This window comes from Monodon monoceros, unplaced genomic scaffold, assembly GCF_005190385.1.
Source record: "Monodon monoceros isolate NGI ecotype Baffin Bay Population unplaced genomic scaffold, NGI_Narwhal_1 Super_Scaffold_20, whole genome shotgun sequence".
In the NCBI taxonomy this organism is placed as follows: domain Eukaryota; kingdom Metazoa; phylum Chordata; class Mammalia; order Artiodactyla; family Monodontidae; genus Monodon; species Monodon monoceros.
Genome location: NW_021703777.1, coordinates 99706506 through 99723754, shown reverse-complemented (window position 1 = coordinate 99723754; position 17249 = coordinate 99706506). Strand labels below are relative to the sequence as shown.

The following is a 17249-nucleotide window of genomic DNA, read 5'->3' as shown; positions in this document are numbered from 1 at the left end:
GACTCAGAGCCAGGCAAAGCAAGATGACCAGGCCGAGGAAACCTGGAAGAAATGCCCCATAGAAGTGATTCAAACTACCACAAGGGCGAGACACTGAGCCTGACTGTGTGTCTACTCACACGTATCCTTTTTCCTCCTAATAAACACTTTACTTGTTTCACTGCTTTCTGTCTCTTTGTGGAAATTAATTTCTACAGAGCCGACAGGCCAGAGCCTTGTCACTGGCCACTGGTCTAGTGGCTGGGATTCAGCGCTCTCGCTGCCGCAGCCCGACTTCAATTTCTGGCCGGGAACTGAAATCATGTTTCAAGCCACCGCAGGCTGAGGCCACCTGAGATCACTGCCATCTAAGGGCTGAGGTCAAGGATGCTGCTAAACTTCCTACGGTGCGCAGGACAGCCTCCCACCACAAAGGATTATTTGGCCCTGAGAGGCCCTAACTCCACATCCCAGCTGCCTGTCGCAAAGCCACACTACCTAGGCTTTGAAGCGCCACAGTCTTGAGTTCAGCTTTTAGCTTCCCCTTTCTTAATTGTCTGAATTTGAGCACCTCTCCTAGCTTCAGTTTCTTTGCCTGAGAAATGGGTAACTTAACCCCAACGTTCTGGGTGAGGATTAAATGAGTTCGTGTAACACTGAGATTATTTTCGTGTCGTTCTTTTTCCTTTCCTTTTCTCATTTTTTTTTTTTTTTTTTTTCGGTACGCGGGCCTCTCACTGTTGTGGCCTCTCCCGTTGCGGAGCACAGGCTCCGGATGCGCAACTCAGCGGTCATGGCTCACGGGGCCCAGCTGCTCCGCGGCATGTGGGATCTTCCCGGACCAGGGCACGAACCCGCGTCCCCTGCATCAGCAGGCGGACTCTCAACCACTGCGCCACCAGGGAAGCCCCCTTTCCTCCTTTTTAAAAGAACTCTGCGGTTTGATAAATTTTAAGAAGACTTTGAGGTTTCTAGCTTAGGTAGAACTACATCGTCCTGAAAGCCAACAGCGACGAGAGCTGAGACTCCTCTGGTCTTGTTCCCACAAGGCTTGGTCTCCTTCTCAGCCTAGACCAGTGTTGGGCACGAAGTAGGTGTTCAATAAATGTCGATGTCTCTCCCGACCTTGGTCTCCGCACACACACACACACACACACGCACACACATGCCAGGCTCGGGTGATGCCACTGAGCAACTAGGTGTTTACACAGCGAGTCCAGGGGTGGTGTTTTCTGTTGGGGGTGGTGGCGGTCCTCACATTTAGGGCTGATCAAGGGCCTGCAGGGCTGAAAGCCCCACAAGAAGTGTTTTCATCATGCAACACACTTGAATGCTCTTTGGAACTAGCAAAGTGCCTTCAGAGGTTTACCTTGACAATACCCCCGTGAGGTCCTTCCAGCCTGCCCATTAAAGAGATGAGGCAGTTGAACTGGGGAGGGGTCCACAGACTCACCCGCGATCACCCAGCCAGAGGGACCCACGCTGAATTTGAAGGTGGCCTTAATCCCTGCGCTCTCTCCACCCACTGCACGGAAGGAGCATGTGACAACAGGCAGGCGAGCAGTGAGCACTTCCTTAAGCTTTGCATCTCACTCTCCTTACCCTATTCCTGTCTCTGGGTAATGGCAGGAACGCTCTGTCCCCCACTTTGGGGAAGTTTCATGGCCTGGTTGGTGAGACAGGACATGGCAACCTATGGAATAGCAGGGGCACCTCGGGCATTGCCCTCTCTAGGGGGTCTCCCACATGGTCTGTCTAGCATGACAAGCAATGCCAAAACTTGGCAGTTTGAAGCAATGATCATTTATTTCTGGTGATTCTGTGAATTGGTTGGGTGGTTCTCCTGCTATTTTTTCTGGGACTCACTCATACAGCCACATTCAGCTGGAGGGTCACCGGATCTGGGCTTAGCTGCAACAGTGGATACAGCTGGGCCTCTCCCTTTACATGGCCTTTCATCCTCAAGGAGGCTAGATTGGGCTCCCACACATGATGATATTAGCACTCTAAGAGGGAGAGAGCTGGAGCAAAAGTGCTCATCAAGCTTCTGCTCATATCACATTTTCTGATGTCTCAGTGGCCAAAGAAAGTTGCACGGCCAAGTCCAGACTCAAAGCAGTAGGGGATTACACAAGGGGATTACATAATCATGCACACCAGGAAGCATGATTCATCGGAGCTGTTAATGCTACAATCTACCACAGATCAGTATGTGTCAGGCAGTCAGAGCAGAAGGGATGAATATACATGTATGGTACACACAGGGAGGGATGCATGTCAGAGTCATGGTCCCAGCCATGTCTCCTGGAGACAAGGGGCTGGGGCCAAATTGCTGAGCTCCTGTAGTGCAGTGACAGGAGAACTAAACTTTGCTGGGCTTGGAGCTGGAAGAACAGGGTTTGGATGAAATGAAATGAATCCATTAAAATTTCCTTCGCAAGTTACCACCAGCATCATAAGTGATAATGTGAAAGTATTTTGCAAACTTGTAAAGAAGAGAAATTAGTATTCTTAGGCGGAAAACCCGGGTCAGCACCACAGACAGCTCCAAGACTACAGAGAAGCTGCAGTAACTACACGACATGAATATAAATTCATGCTCCCTGAACCCGGAGGCACCTGTGCCCTAGAGAAACACCCTGCTGAGTGTCTAAATGATTAGATTTGCTTCATATGTTCTCATTTGCCTTGGGCTATTTCCTGTCATGACCCGTATGAATTGAGTTTAGGTTTAGTCATGAGGAAGAGAAACCCCAAATAAGAGTAGCTTAAACAAGAAAGAAGTTTTGACTCTCACCAGCAAAGGTTATTGCTAGACAGTTCAGGACTGTAATAGCAGCTCTGCTCCATGAAGTCCAGACCTGGGATTCTTACTGTTCACTGCCCTTTATCCTTCGGGTGTGACCTTCAACATCATGGTCTAGGTGGGTGGCTGGTGCTCCTGTCACTACATTTACACTCTTTCATTTGCTCCTCCCTCCAATAAACACAACCTTTCTGGGGCCTACTATGTAACAGAAATAGACAGAAGGGTTACATGTGCTACATTAAAAATCACGAATCTTGAAATTCTGAGAAGAGGAAGAGAGAAGTTCTTCAAAACATCTGCGAGGGGCTTCCCTGGTGGCGCAGTGGTTTAGAGTCCGCCTGCCGATGCAGGGGACACGGGTTCTTGCCCCGGTCCGGGAAGATCCCACATGCCGCGGAGCGGCTGGGCCCGTGGGCCATGGCCACTGAGCCTGCACGTCCGGAGCCTGTGCTCCGCAACGGGAGAGGCTGCAACAATGAGAGGCCCGCGTACCGCAAAAAAACCCACAAAAAACAAAAACCAAAAAACATCTGCGAGGAGAAGTAGCCAAGACATGTAATCTAACTAATGGCCAGTCTGGGTTAGGGATGGTGTTTGAACCACGTAAAATAAGTCCAGTAATATTTACTTCAAGAAGAAAGATGAATATAGATCCTTTGTCATATTTTCTCCTTAGATCCCAATGAATTGTCTTGTGCTCTGCTTACTCATATCTCACTGTGGAGACAGCTGCTCTGGGCTAACTGTATGAGTTTCCTATTGCTGCTGTATGTAACAAATCACTGCAAACTTAGTGCCCTAGCACAACACATATTTATTGTCTTATAGGTCTGGAGGTCAGAAATGATAAAATCAGTATGTTGGCAAGGCTGAATTCCTTTTGGAGTCTGTAGGGGTGAATCATTTTTCTTTCCTTTTCTAGCGTCTAGAGGTACCTGCATTCCTTGGCTCAGGAGTCCTTCCTCCATCTTCAAGGCCACCAGTGTAGCATCTTCAAATCTCTCTCCCCACCCCTCTCTTTCTATGTCTTTCTCTATCTCTCTTTCTCCACTCTCTGCTTCCACCATCACATCTCCTTCTCTGACTCTGACCCTCCTGCCTCCCTCTTATAAGGACCATTGTGATCACATTGGATTTGCCTAATTCCCCCATCTCAAGCTCTGTAACTTATCCACATCAGCAAAGTCTCTTTTGCCATGCAAGGTAACGTATTCACAGGTTCTGGGGATTAGTCCCTGGGTATCTTTGGGGGCTATTTTTCTGTCTACTACACTACCCATTCATTCATTTGTTCGTTCAACCAATATTTATTGTGCACCTGCTATGTGCCAGATTCGATGCTATCTGGATACAGTGTAGAGTCAAACAGACATGGCCCCCTCTCTCTTGGAGCAGTTCTTCATTTTTCTAGATAAGCACCAGTTGATAATGCCCAGAGCAGGTGAACATATGCAGTAACATAAGAGGAATGTTTCATGTGTTTAAAACAGACACAGACACATTCACGCACTTACATAATCCCTTCAAGTACACGTACCCTTGTGACTATAAATGTTTAGGATGGAATGCCCACCCTGTGACCTGTTTCTAAATGAGTGAACCTTCGTTATAAGGAAAACATCCCTAATGCTCTGTGCAAACACCTCTACCTCAGTCTCACTAGAAAATAAAAACTGGGGAGATATTTTTCCACTGAGTCCTGTGCTTCTTGATAATTTCAGCTTCCTAATCTCTCAAGGGCCCATAGGTGACTCTAGCCAGTGCTGGGAGAGCAGAGTCAATTCCTGCTGAGGGAACCCAAGCCTGGCCAATCACTGACTTTGTCTCACCTTCCTTGCTTGCTGGTGATTGGCTGGTGGATTGACCAATGAATACCTGGCTAAGGATTTTTTTGCAGGGCAGCCTTCCAGGGCTGAATTACTTATAAAGTTTCCCAAACTGCCTGTCCATTTGGAGTTGAGAATTATAGATACACTTGCCACCTCATTGTCAGAGGCCCAGAACCTTGAGTTCCCTTTCCTGTCTTCACTCCAAAGATGGAAGCTGTATCTTGAATGACTCTAGCTGTACTGAGAAGTTATCCTCTGTAAGACTTTCATCTCCATCTGGCCCTGTGTATGGACCAGCCACTGTCTTAAACAGGAACTTCTCTGCCCTTTTTACTCACTCTTCCCCCAAGTGAAGTTTTCTTGGGGAAATGGAGAATCTGACATTCACTGATTCAACTTTTCATTTTCTTTTTTAAAATTAATTAATTATTTTTTGGCTGCATTGGGTCTTCGTTGCTGGCATGGGCTTTCTCTAGTTGCAGCAAGCAGGGGCTACTCTTTGTTGCCACGCATGGGCTTCTCATTGTGGTGGCTTTTCTTGTTGCGGAGCACAGGCTCTAGGCACGTGGGCTTCAGTAGTTGTGGCACGCAGGCTCAGTAGTTGTGGCTCACGGGCTTTAGAGCTCAGGCTTCAGTAGTTGTGGTGCAAGGGCTTAGTTGCTCTGCAGCATGTGGGATCTTCCAGGGCCAGGACTTGAACCTGTGTCCCCTGCATTGGCAGGCAGATTCTTAACCACTGCGCCAACAGGGAAGTCTGGTTCAACTTCTCTGATTGGATTAAATATATGGGTTTAAAGCTGTGAGGATTGCCAAAGGAAAATTGCACCAGATGGAGTTAAGCAGGCAAGGAAAACATTATTCAAGACTATCGCAATAGCGGTTAAGACTATTGAATAGGGGAGAGAGATTGAGCTCAACTTGAATAAAATGGGGGCAGCTAGGGATTTATAGCCAATGGGCAGGGTGAGGGAGTCAGTGGATGGAAATTACTAAGATGGACTTGGTTAGGTAACAAGAGCAGGGAAAAGAGGAGCTTGATTGGATATGAAAGATGGGGGAAGAGGACCTTGATTAGATATCAAAGGTTGGGGTATTCTCATTAAACTGACTTGGCAGGATTCTTGCTAAAACTGGGATCTGCAGGCCAAGGACAAGGTCTAGTCAAGAAGAGTGCTCAGAGGAGACTGACTAAAGTTTGGTCAAGGAGGGGATCTTTATCAGTGTCACTGTTTTCTCTGTATCAGGAATTGACTTGCCACACGACCTACACACTCTCTGTCCCTCCATGCATGAATGCCCTGGCCCCATGAGTAGGTGGGAGAGAAAATGTGTCAGTGTGTGTGGGGTGGGGGGTGGTGAGAAGTTTGGGCTTGGTGCACACGTTCAGCTCATGAGCTCAATATTAGGAAACATGCTTTAGATGTTTTCTTTGATCACCATTCTAGAGAGGCTGTTCCTGTTTATAGTTCCCACCAGTGATGTAGGGGAGTTCCAAATGCCCCACATACTTGCCATTACTTGGTATTGTTCATTTTTTCACTCTTTTCCTCCTCGTTGTTCAGATTGAGTAATTTCTATTGATCTGCTTTTAAGTTCACTGATCTTTTCCCCTGTCATCTCCATTCTGCTACTAATGCTCTAAAGTTAATTTTACTTTTCAGTTATTGTGTTTTTCAGTTCTATATTTTCAATTTTTAGAAATAGTTTTAATTTCTTTGCTGAGAACTATCTTTCCATTGATTTCAAGAGTGTTTTCCCTTATTTCAAAGAGCAGGACTATAATAGTTACTTTAAAGGAGCCATAAAATTGGGGTCATTTTACCTAGAGGGATGGGATAGGGAGGGTAGGAGGGACACACAAGAGGGAGGGGATATGGGGATATATGTATGCATATAGCTGATTCACTTTGTTATACAGCAGAAACTAACACACCATTGTAAAGCAATTATACTCCAATAAAGATGTAAAACAAAAAAAATCGGAGTCATTTGGGATTGACATCTGTTGATTGTTATTTCCCTTGAGTGTTGCTGAGGTTTTCCTAGCTCTTCATAGGTCAAGTAATTTTAAATTATATCTTGGGCATTTTGAATATTATACCATGAAGCTCTGTGTCCTATTAAAGCTTTCTGGACAATTTTTTAAAAGCAGGCAATCAACCTAGTTATGTTCAGACTGCAAGTCCTGACCCACATTCTGTGGACAGTATTTCCATTTTCAGTTTAACTTTCAAAGTTTTTGCAGTGCTACCTGGGTCTGCCCTGTGTGTGTACCACCCAGGGGCTGGTCTGGGCCCACGTGGTGGTCTAACTTGTAGTTCACTTCTCAAAGTTTTTTCTACATTGCTTCTGGTCAGTTCCCTGATGTGGTGCTCAGGGGTGAGCCCAGGACTTCATACATAGATTCAGAGCATCCCTTTCTTCAGCTGGCTCCTCACTGTGATTTCCCCAATAATCTCCAGTTTCCAGTTGTCACTTCTGGTATTTTGGCTAGAAATGCAAGGATATAGCCTCCCCATTGTGTTAAGCTTCACAAATGGGTTTGCACCTGGGGCAAAACATTAATAGAAAAAAAAAATAAAGAAAACATAACTGGCATTCCCCCACAATCTTCAGACCACAGAGGCCCATTTTGCCTGTTCCTGTTATCAGAGAGAAGATTACTTTTCTTAGATTTTTGGTGTCTATGTGGCTACCAGTGCTGCCACAATCCTAGGAGTTCAGCTTCACGGCTGATGTCTCAGGGCCAAAAAAAAAAGGGAGAGATTTTTACACTTTTAAAGGTGACTCTTTCACACCTACTGTATTCTTTTCCCCACGTGGCCAGTTACCACTTCTGTCCCTCTGGCCAGATAGGGAGGATTTCTCTTAGAGCTTTTTCTGCCAGTGCTTATTGGGCAGTTCTGGGAATTGTCTGTTCAGGAGTATAAGCCAAGAGATATGGGAGGAAAAAATGCAAAATTCTCACTCCCAAATTGGTTGTTCTTCAAGTTTTGATTTCCCTTGTCAATTTGCCTGCTATAATTTATTTTGAGAGTTCTTGTATACTTGTATTACATATTATATCCAGGGCTTTTAGTTATAATCAGTGAAAGGGGTGGAATGTGCTTATTTCATCTTAACCAGAGCCAGAAGTTGGATGAGTTACTTTTCTTTCAGTGAACTTGAAAAGAAAAAATGTCAACCTCCATGGCTTGGAGAAGGGAGAATAGATAAAATAGTAAGACCAGGACCTAATCTCTAAGACCTCAGCAAGAATTAGGACAGGAGGTCTGTTAATTCGAGGAGATTCCTTTAGGGTCCATGAATGGATACAGGGTGCTATAAATGGTTAGTACCTTTCAGCAAAGCACTAGAGCCTGTGTCCCCGGGCTCATGGAAATGCTCATCTCTCTGACTCACCATTCCCCATTATCTTTCAGTATCTAAAAAACAACTCTGCACATGAAGAGTTCACTGCAGTGGATAGTAGAATACGAGCAAAAGGCCTGAAAATTGAGATGATGCATTTGACTTAATATAAAATGGAAAAAACAGAAGATAGATAAGAGTTGTGAGTTGTGCTTTATATATTCTGTGATTATAACAGGATAAATAATAGACCAGAAAAGGACAGAGACGTATAAAAATTAAAATGACAGTGTTGGGGAGAATGAAACATATGAGATTTTGGGTGTCTTATTGTTTTCTTTTTCAAAAAATTTCTTAATGTTGTTCAACTGTAGAATGTAAAAATGATTCCTGGTCTGTTGCCTGATAGTCTTCTTTCTCATTCCACTTGTATCATTATTTTGGGAAGACTTTCTGATTCTCATCTCTCACTCCAACCCCAGATAAGGTGGTCCTGTTGCATGTTCCAATATCACTGTGTCCCTCCTCCCCCAAGTGCTGATGACACTTTCCTGTTAACACTTCTGTGATTTTCCATCTCCTGTGGAGACATGAGCTAATGCAGGCAAAGGCAGTGTGTTTTCTTGCTCACTGACGTATCCTCAGTGCCTGGTATATGGCAGGTACGTAATAAACACGGAGTGACTAAATACTCAAGTCTAAAAATGAAAGAGAACACCCAAAAGCTAATATTTCTTTTTAAGCCAAATTTGGCTTTTTTTGGGTTTCAGCCACTTTTTGTACCCACATATCATTTTCTCTCCATATTGACAAACACTGTCCAAAATTTCTGGCCGAACCAAAGCTGGATGGTATGGTGCATTGAGCTGGCAATCAACCAAAGGAGAGGCCCAGTGATGAAAGAATATTCTGTAGGAAAGGAAAATCAGAACTCAAGTTTTGGCTAAGGCCTATTTTGTCAAGGATGATCAGAAATACGGAAGGGATTATGGCTGAACGGATTCCAATGGTGTTGATAGGTCCAGGGCTTTTTTCCCCTCTGGCCAAACTCTTTCTACTGTGACATACTAAATTCAAGTACTTTGCATTTGTTTCACTCTGGAGGCAAGTATAGGGAAGCACCCAAACCATAAGGCATGTACTATAATGTTAGGCTGCAAGTGTTTCCACCCAAACGATGCTAGCACAGAAGGGTTGGAAGAGCCCTTAAGTATACTGCCAACATCTACTCCTAACAACTTCCTCCCAAATTGACACTTAGATTTCCTCAACTGTCAAGGCAAGTAATCAACCGAAGTTTACTTGTGACTTTGAATAATGGTGAACTCACGACCTGTGACAGTTAATTTTGTGTGTCAAAAATTACTGGTCTTGGGGTGCCCAGATATTCGTTTAAACATTGTTTCTGTGAGGGTGTTTCTGGATGAGATTAGCATGTGAATCTGTGGACTGTGATGAAGACTGCCCTCCTCAATGTGGGTGGGCATCATCCAGTCTGTTGAAGGCCTGAATAGAACAAAAGGGCAAAAGAGGGGAGAATTCATTCAACCTGACTGACTGAACTGGGGCATAGGTCTTCTTCTGCCCTCAGACTGGAACTTATGTCATCGATATTCCTGGCTTTCAGTTCTTTGGACTCTGACTGGGATTACACCACTAGCTTTCCTTGGTCTCTAGCTTGCAGAGAGCAGATTGTGGGACTTCTCAGCCTCTATAATCATGTGAGCCAATTCCTCTTAATAAATCTCTATATTTATGCTATTGGTTCTCTTCTTCCAGAGAACCCTGATGAATATAGGTTTTGGTACCCGGAGTAGTTCTCAATAAACAGAATTTTAAGGATGAGTTGTTTGAATTGGTTCTGGGGTTTCTGGAATTGGCCCTCAGATCTGATTAGATTTAAAGATGCTAATGACTCTATCTCCAGTAGTAAAGAGAGCAATGGTTGTCCATGCATGATCCGGCAATGGAGATATGTCAAATATTTCCATTGGATTCTCCTCATCAACCACTTACAACAAGCAAAGAGTGGGGTGACTGTATATGATTCTTTTGAACATTTTTTTGAAAACGATTATAATGAGGTAGGCTGGCATGAAAGAAAAGGATGAGTTTAGGGATTTGAATTCCCAGCTCAAGCACTATATAAATGACCTAAAAGCTTCTGTGTGTGCCCTGAAGGAGACCCTTATCTCCTGTAGCTGCAGGACTGAGATCGCTGAAAGCCAAACACAAAGTCTCATCCTGTGGCCAGCTGGATTATAGTGCACGTTGAATTCCCAGCCTCACAGGGTGTCTACTGCTAAAGTGAGGGCATGGAGTGTGAGCCTGTAAGTTGGGATGAGGACAGGTGGGCAGACCTTGATGAAGCTAGGGACATCAAGCCCCTAAATTCTGATGAGTCTTCTGTGCCAGTGGAAGAGGTCACCCTATCCCCAGCAGAAGTGACCTTCCCACCTCCAGTAGAAGCAGCCTCCCCATCCCCAATGGGTAGTGTCTTCTGCACCCACAGTGGTATTGGCCTTTGCATTTCTGCCCAAGGGGGTTAACCTTGCATTGCCTGGGAAACTGTAACGGCCTCTCACCACCCCTCTTTCTTCTAGACTCAAGTCCCAGCAGGCCCCTAAAGGTGAGGTACAAGTGTGGCCCATGGAGGTGTGCCACACTCCTAAAGAACAGCTTGAGTTTTCTAATTCAACAGACATAAATATGGGGACCATGTGTCAGAATGGATGTCAAATGTGTGGGATAATGGTAGGAGGACCATAAAGTTGGATCAGGCTGAACTTACTAATATGGACCCAGCAGAGATCTGCAATTAATGTTGTAGCTCAGGGAATTAGAAAGAGCTCCAATGGTTAGTTTGGTTGGTTGGCTGAAATATGGATACGAAAAAGGTGGCCCACAGTGGGCAAATTAGAAATGCTGGACCTTCCTTTGTTCAATGTAGGGATTCAAGGTTTTAGGGAGATTGGTAAGTTAGAGTGGATTTGTCATTTAAGACCTCTTCATCCATACTGGGAGGGTCCAGAAGACATACAGTTGACCAATAGTTTGAAAAATATAGTATTCTTGAAGAGCTCAATGATTATTCTCTATAGACAAGACCTTACAATGGGAACTGCCGTCAATGAATTGGAAACCTAAATGCAATGGGAGTAATTGGATCCTAGGGTGACCACGGCCAAGTGCTGGCACTTAGTTGCCAAAGTCAAGGTGGGCTGGGTTACCATAATTGGCAGTAGAATCAAAGCTGCAGTCAGAATAGCCTGACTAGCATAGACCTTATGGCATTGGCTAGTTGACCATGGTGTTCCTGGAAGTGAAATAGATAGAAAGCCTAGTAAATTCTTACTTGATCCGTGTTAGCAGAAAAGTTCTAGACCAAGTGAACAGAAGTCTAAAAACAGAGACACAGCCTCTCATTCTATTCTCAGAATTCCTTGAATGAAGGGGAGGCTGGTTCCCCTTGAAGAAAGATCCTGGTACAATACCAAAAACTTATCCTGTTCATCTTTCTCCCAGCCTATCCTTAAGTGACCTACAAGTTTACCAAGGTAATTGTAAATTAGGAAAGAGAATAATCAGCCTTTGGGGACTACTGGATGGGCTCTGCCCTGATATAAAGTCGAGGAGACCCAAAACATCACTGTGGTCCACCAGTCAGGGTAGGAGCTTATGGAGGCCAGGTGATCAATGGAGTTTTAGCTCTGGTCCATCTCACAACTGGGTCCGGTGGGTCTCTTACCCACCCTGCGATTATCTTCCTAGTTCTCAGCACAAAATCGGGATAGATATACATCAGCAGATCCCCACGTTGATTCCATGACCTGTGGAATGAAGACTATTATGGTGCAAAGAGGAAGCCATTAGAACTGCCTCTACCTAGGAAAACAGTAAACCAAAGGCGATACCAAATTCCTGGAGGGACTGCAGAGATTACTGTCCCCAAGAAGGACTTGAAAAATGCAGGGGTGGTGATTCCCACCACACCCCTATTCAACTTCCTTATCCTGTCTGTGCAGAAGACAGATGGATCTTGGAGAATAACAGTGGATTATTATAAGCTTAATCAGGTGGTGACTCCAATTGCAGCTGCTGTACTAGATGTGGGTTCATTGCTTGAGCGATGAACACATCCACTGGTACCTGGTATGCAGCTATTGATCTGGAAAATGCTTTTTTGTTGACACCTGTTAGGGCCATCGGAAGCAGTTTGCTTTCAGCTGGCAAGGCCATCAATACAACTTCATTATCCTTCCTCAGGGGTTTATCATTTCTCCAGCCCTTTGTCACAATTTAGTTCACAGGGACCTTGGTTGTCTTTTCCTTCCACAAGATATCACACCTGTCCATTACATGGATGACATTGTGCTTATTGGACCCAGTGAGCAAGAAGTAGCAAGGACTCTAGACTTATTGGTAAGACATTTGCATGTCAGGGGTGGGAAATAAATCTGAGAAAAATTCAGGTGCCTTCTGCCTCAGTAAAACTTCTAGGAGTCCAGTGGTGTGGGGCATGTCAAATGTTGCTTCCAAAGTGAAGGATAAGTTGTTACATCTTGTTCCTCCTACAACCAAAAAAGAGGCACAATGCCTAGTGTGCCTCTTGGGATTTTGGAGACAACATATTCTACATTTGGGTGTATTACTCTGGCCCACCTACTGAAAAGCTGCTAGTTTTGAATGGGGCCCAAGATAAGGCTCTGCACCAGCTCCAGGCTGCTGTGCTCTGTTACTTGGGCCACCAGATCCAATGATACTTGAAGTCTCAATGGCAGAGAAGGATGCTATTTGGAGTCTTTGGCAGCCCCTATAAGTGAATCCCAGCATAGGACCTTAGGAATTTGGTGTAGAACCTTGCCATCCTCTGTGGATAACTTCTCTCCTTTTGTGAAACAGCTCTTGGTCTGCTACTGGCCTTAGTAGAAACTGAACACTAGACTGTGGGCTACCAAGTTACAACTTGACCTGAGTTGCCAGTCATGAACTGGGTGTTATCTGACCCACTAAGCCATAAGTTCTATTATCTAGTGGAAATGGTGTATATGCGATCAGGCCTGAGCAGGCCCTGAAGACACAAGTTACATGATGAAGTAGCCCAGACGCGCATGGTCCCCACTCTGACTGCGCTGCCTCCTCTCTCCCAGTCTGCACCAGTGGCCCCATGAGGAGTTCCCTACAGTCAGTTGACAGAGGAAGAGAAGAGTCTTCTCTTCCTGGTTTACAGACGGTTCTGCGTGATATGCAGGCAACACCCCAAAGTGGACAGCTGCAGCACGACAACCCCTCTCTGGGACATCGCTGAAGGACAGTGGTGAAGTGAAACCCTACTGCTGGGCAGAATTTGGGCAGTGCGCTTGGTTGTTCACTCTACTTGGAAAGAGAAATGGCCAGTCATGTTCTTATGTAGCAATTCATGGGCTGTCGTCAATGGTCTAGCTGCGTGGCCAGGGATTTGGAAGGAATGTGATTGGAAGATCAGTGACAAGCAAATTTGGGGAAGAGGTATGTGGATAGACCTCTCTGAATGGACAAAAAGTGTGAAGATATTTGTATCCCATGTGAATGATCTTCAAAGGGTGATCTCATCAGAGGGAACCTTTAATAGTCAAATTGATAGAATGACCCGTTTGGTGGATTCCGGTCAGTCTCTTTCCCCAGCCACCCTTGTCATCTCCCGATGGGCTCATTAACAAAGAGGCCATGGTGGCAGGAGTCGAGGTACACACGGGCTCAGCCACATGGACGTCCACTAACCAAGGCTGACCTGGCTACAGCCAAGGCTGAGTGCCCCACCAGTCAGCAGCAAAGACTAACACTGAGTCCCCAGTATGGCACCATTCCCCTAGGTGATCAGCCAGCTACCTGGGGTAGGTTGATTACATTGTACCACTTTCATCATGGAAGGGGCAGTGTTTTGTCCTTACTGGAATAGAAAATTACTCTAGACACAGATTTGTTTACTCTGCGCACAGTGTTTCCTATACACCCATGGAATTATGGAATCTTTATCCACCATGATGATATCCATATAGAATTACTTCTGATCAAGGAACTCACTTCACAGCAAAAGAAGTACAGCAATGGGCTCATGCTCATGGAATTCACTGGTTCTACCATGTTCTTACCATCCTGAAGCAGCTGGCTCCATAGAATGCTGCAATGGACTTTTGAAGCTAGGTGGCAATACCTTGCAGAACTGGGGCAAAGTTCCCTATAAGGCTGTGTATGCTCTGAATCAGTGTCCAGTATGGTGCTGTTTCTCCCATAGCACAGATTCATGGGTCCAGGAATCAAGGGGTGGAAATGGGAGTGGTATCACTCACTATTACCACTAATGACCCCCTAGCAAATTGTTTGTTTCCTGTTCCTGCAGCCTTATGCTCTGCTGGCTTAGGAGTCTGAGTTCCAGGAGGAGGAATCCTTCCACCAGGATGTACAATAATGATTCCACTGAGACTGTCACCCAGTCACTTTGGGCTCCTCGTGCCTCTGAATCAACAAGGAAACAGTAAAAGGGACATACTGAGCTGTCTAGTGTGATTGATCCAGACCACCAAGGGGAAATTGGATGACTGTTCCACAGTGGAGGTAAAGGAGAGCGTCTGGAAACAGGAGATCCCTTAGGGCGTCATTAGTATTACCAAGCCCTGTGATTAAGGGTCATGAAAAACTGTAACAACCCAATTGTCACTGGATTAATAATGGCCCAGATCCTTCAGGAAAGAAGGTTTGGGTCACCCTACCAGATAAAGAACCAGGACCAGCTGAGGTGTTTGCTGAAGGCCAAGGGAATACAAAAAGTGGAAGGAGGTAGTGATAATACCAACTATGACCATATGACCAGTTACAGAATGAAGATTGTAATTATCATGAGTATTTCCTCACTTTATGAACAGGTTTATATTTCTCTCTATAGATCTAACAATATCTTCGTTTTCTTTCTTTTATTTCCTCACCATGTAACATAAGATGTATTGACTTTATATCATAGTCCTTAAGTATTGTTAATTTTACCTCATAGCATTTCAGTTATGAAGAATCAAGGAGAAGAGCAAACATCACTCAAGGGCTTTACCTCCTCTTCTGGAGAAGGGGTTAGTGAACTTTTGGTTGAACATAGGATAGTTCTATCATGTTAGGCAGATTTATGACCTCATTATGGTCTTTGTTTGGAGTCTGAGTATGATTTAAAGAGATGCGTATAGGTGCCAAGTTGACAAGCGGTGGACTTGTGATGTTTAATTTTGTGTGTCAACTTGACCAGATCATGGGGTGCCCAGATATTTGGTTAAACATTATTTCTGGGTGTGTCTGCAAGGGTAATTTGGATGGAATTAGTATTTGAATTGGTAGACTGAGTAAAGCAGACTGCCCTTCCCAATGTGGGTGGGAATCCAATCTACTGAGGGCCTGAATAGAGCTAAAAGGTGGAGAAAGGGAGGATTTGCTCCCAGCCTGATGGCTGAGCTAGGACACTGATCTCCAGCCCTTGGGCTGGAACTTATACCATCAGCACTTCTCTTCTCAGGCCTTCAGACCTGGAGTAGAACTCACACCACTTGTTACCCTGGTTCTCAGGCCTTTGGCTTTCTTCGGTCTCTAGCTTGCCTGTGGCAGACTGTGGGACTTCTCAACCTCTGTAACTGTGTGAACCAATTCCTCATAATAAATTACATATATACATATATATATATTTTCCTGTTCTTCTGAATAACCCTAATACATTGTCTTTCAGGTAAATCTCTTCTAAGATTGGCAAACATAAAGCATTTGTGATACTCTCACTCTATACCTGTGGCAGACATCACTAATCAATCACAGTGTTCCTTTTCTCCAAGCTTAGGTTTAACTTCAGAATCATTCTTAACATTGTTTTTTTCAACTGAACAGTGTTAAATTTGCAGTCCCTGCCTCAGCTTCTGGGAAGTTACTTCTTATGTCTGCGTCTCTAGGTCTTCTACATATTGATCCCCTTTATGCCCTCTGTGAGCACATCTGATACTCAGAGGTAAAGATATTTCTGGAGCCCCACGGTACAGCCTGGGAGAGATGGGACCTGGAGGGTGGTGGGTTGGTATCAGCCTCTCCTGAGTCTGAGATCCACAAGGTACAGCTAAAGATTGGAAACAGGCATTTATTAGGAGGTATGAAAACCTTCATCTAGGATCAAAGCCAAGGGTCCTTGGATGCTTCAGGATCCAGGCTGAGGGTGGCTCAAGGCTATTTCTGGCAGAGCTGGGACTGGAAACTCAGTCTGGATTTCTAGTCCATCGAGTCCTCTGTCGGACTAGATTGTTATTCTTTGAGAAAGCATTCAAATGCTATTTCCCCAATTTCATTTTGAAACCATGGGGCAAGTCATGAAGAAGGCAGGCCATGGATGTCTACAGAAGAATGCTGGGTCCACTGAAACATAGGGTGATTCTTTCCAGCTGCCAGAAGAGTTTGGGGGATTCAGCTGTGAATCAACCCCACATGGCTGCGATGTTAGGTTAGCAAAGGTTTATTTTTAAATACTTAGTAAGGTTGAACTTGCAGGGGGACTCTTCCGTTTCCCAAAATGGTGAGATCATCCATTCAGACAATCCTCTTTTTGACACAATTCTCCAGTGTGGAGGAGGAGTCCGGTTGAGGCCTTCCATTTGTTTTATCATCAGTTACAGCTGTCAATTTTCTTCTCTGGTGGGTAGGCCTTGTTCCTTTTGGCAAATGCCTGGCTGATTTCTGCATGGGTTTTGTTTTTGGTCTCAGGCAGGACAAAATACAAACAGAGAGCACCTGCGAGGCAGATTACGGCAAAGACCAGGAAACAGTAGGTGTCCAGACTATTCTGTGGGAAGGCAGAGACAAAAAACATCAGAAAGACAATTGCTAAATTGGCTGTGAAACCATCTCTGGGCTGATTTTTTTTTAATAGTTTCCCATTCATGTATTAATGTTCCTGGATAAAACACTGCAGATGTGAGGCTGGCTCTATGGGTAAATGTGCCTTATAAATGTCTATATGAGATGTTCTCACATGAGACACAAATGAATCAGCTTCAAACCCTGGTAAAGATGAGGAAATGGCAGTCTTTATTTATTTATTTTGAAAACAAGCATATAAAAATTACTCATCATGAAAGCAAAATGTGATACTTGCTGAATCTTATCCTAAGTTCATAGTTACCATTAACCACATTCTTCCTCCCTCCAATATACACATGAGAAAAGTGCAATGTCAAAAGGGAAGTGAAATGCCCGTTCATAAAAAAATTCCAGAGCATAGGCTAGGC

General features: G+C 44.7%; 1 protein-coding gene across 1 annotated transcript in view; it reads right to left on the bottom strand.

Annotated features, from left to right (window-relative positions):
* Positions 1-16112: 16112 nt before the first annotated feature.
* SLC2A9 (solute carrier family 2 member 9) overlaps positions 16113-17249 on the bottom strand; it is a 187919-nt gene continuing 186782 nt past the window's right edge. Inside the window, 2 exon segments of the mRNA XM_029235473.1 lie at positions 16113-16639; positions 16641-16804. Coding sequence (XP_029091306.1) covers positions 16552-16639; positions 16641-16804 — 252 coding nt within the window. The 3' untranslated portion in view covers positions 16113-16551.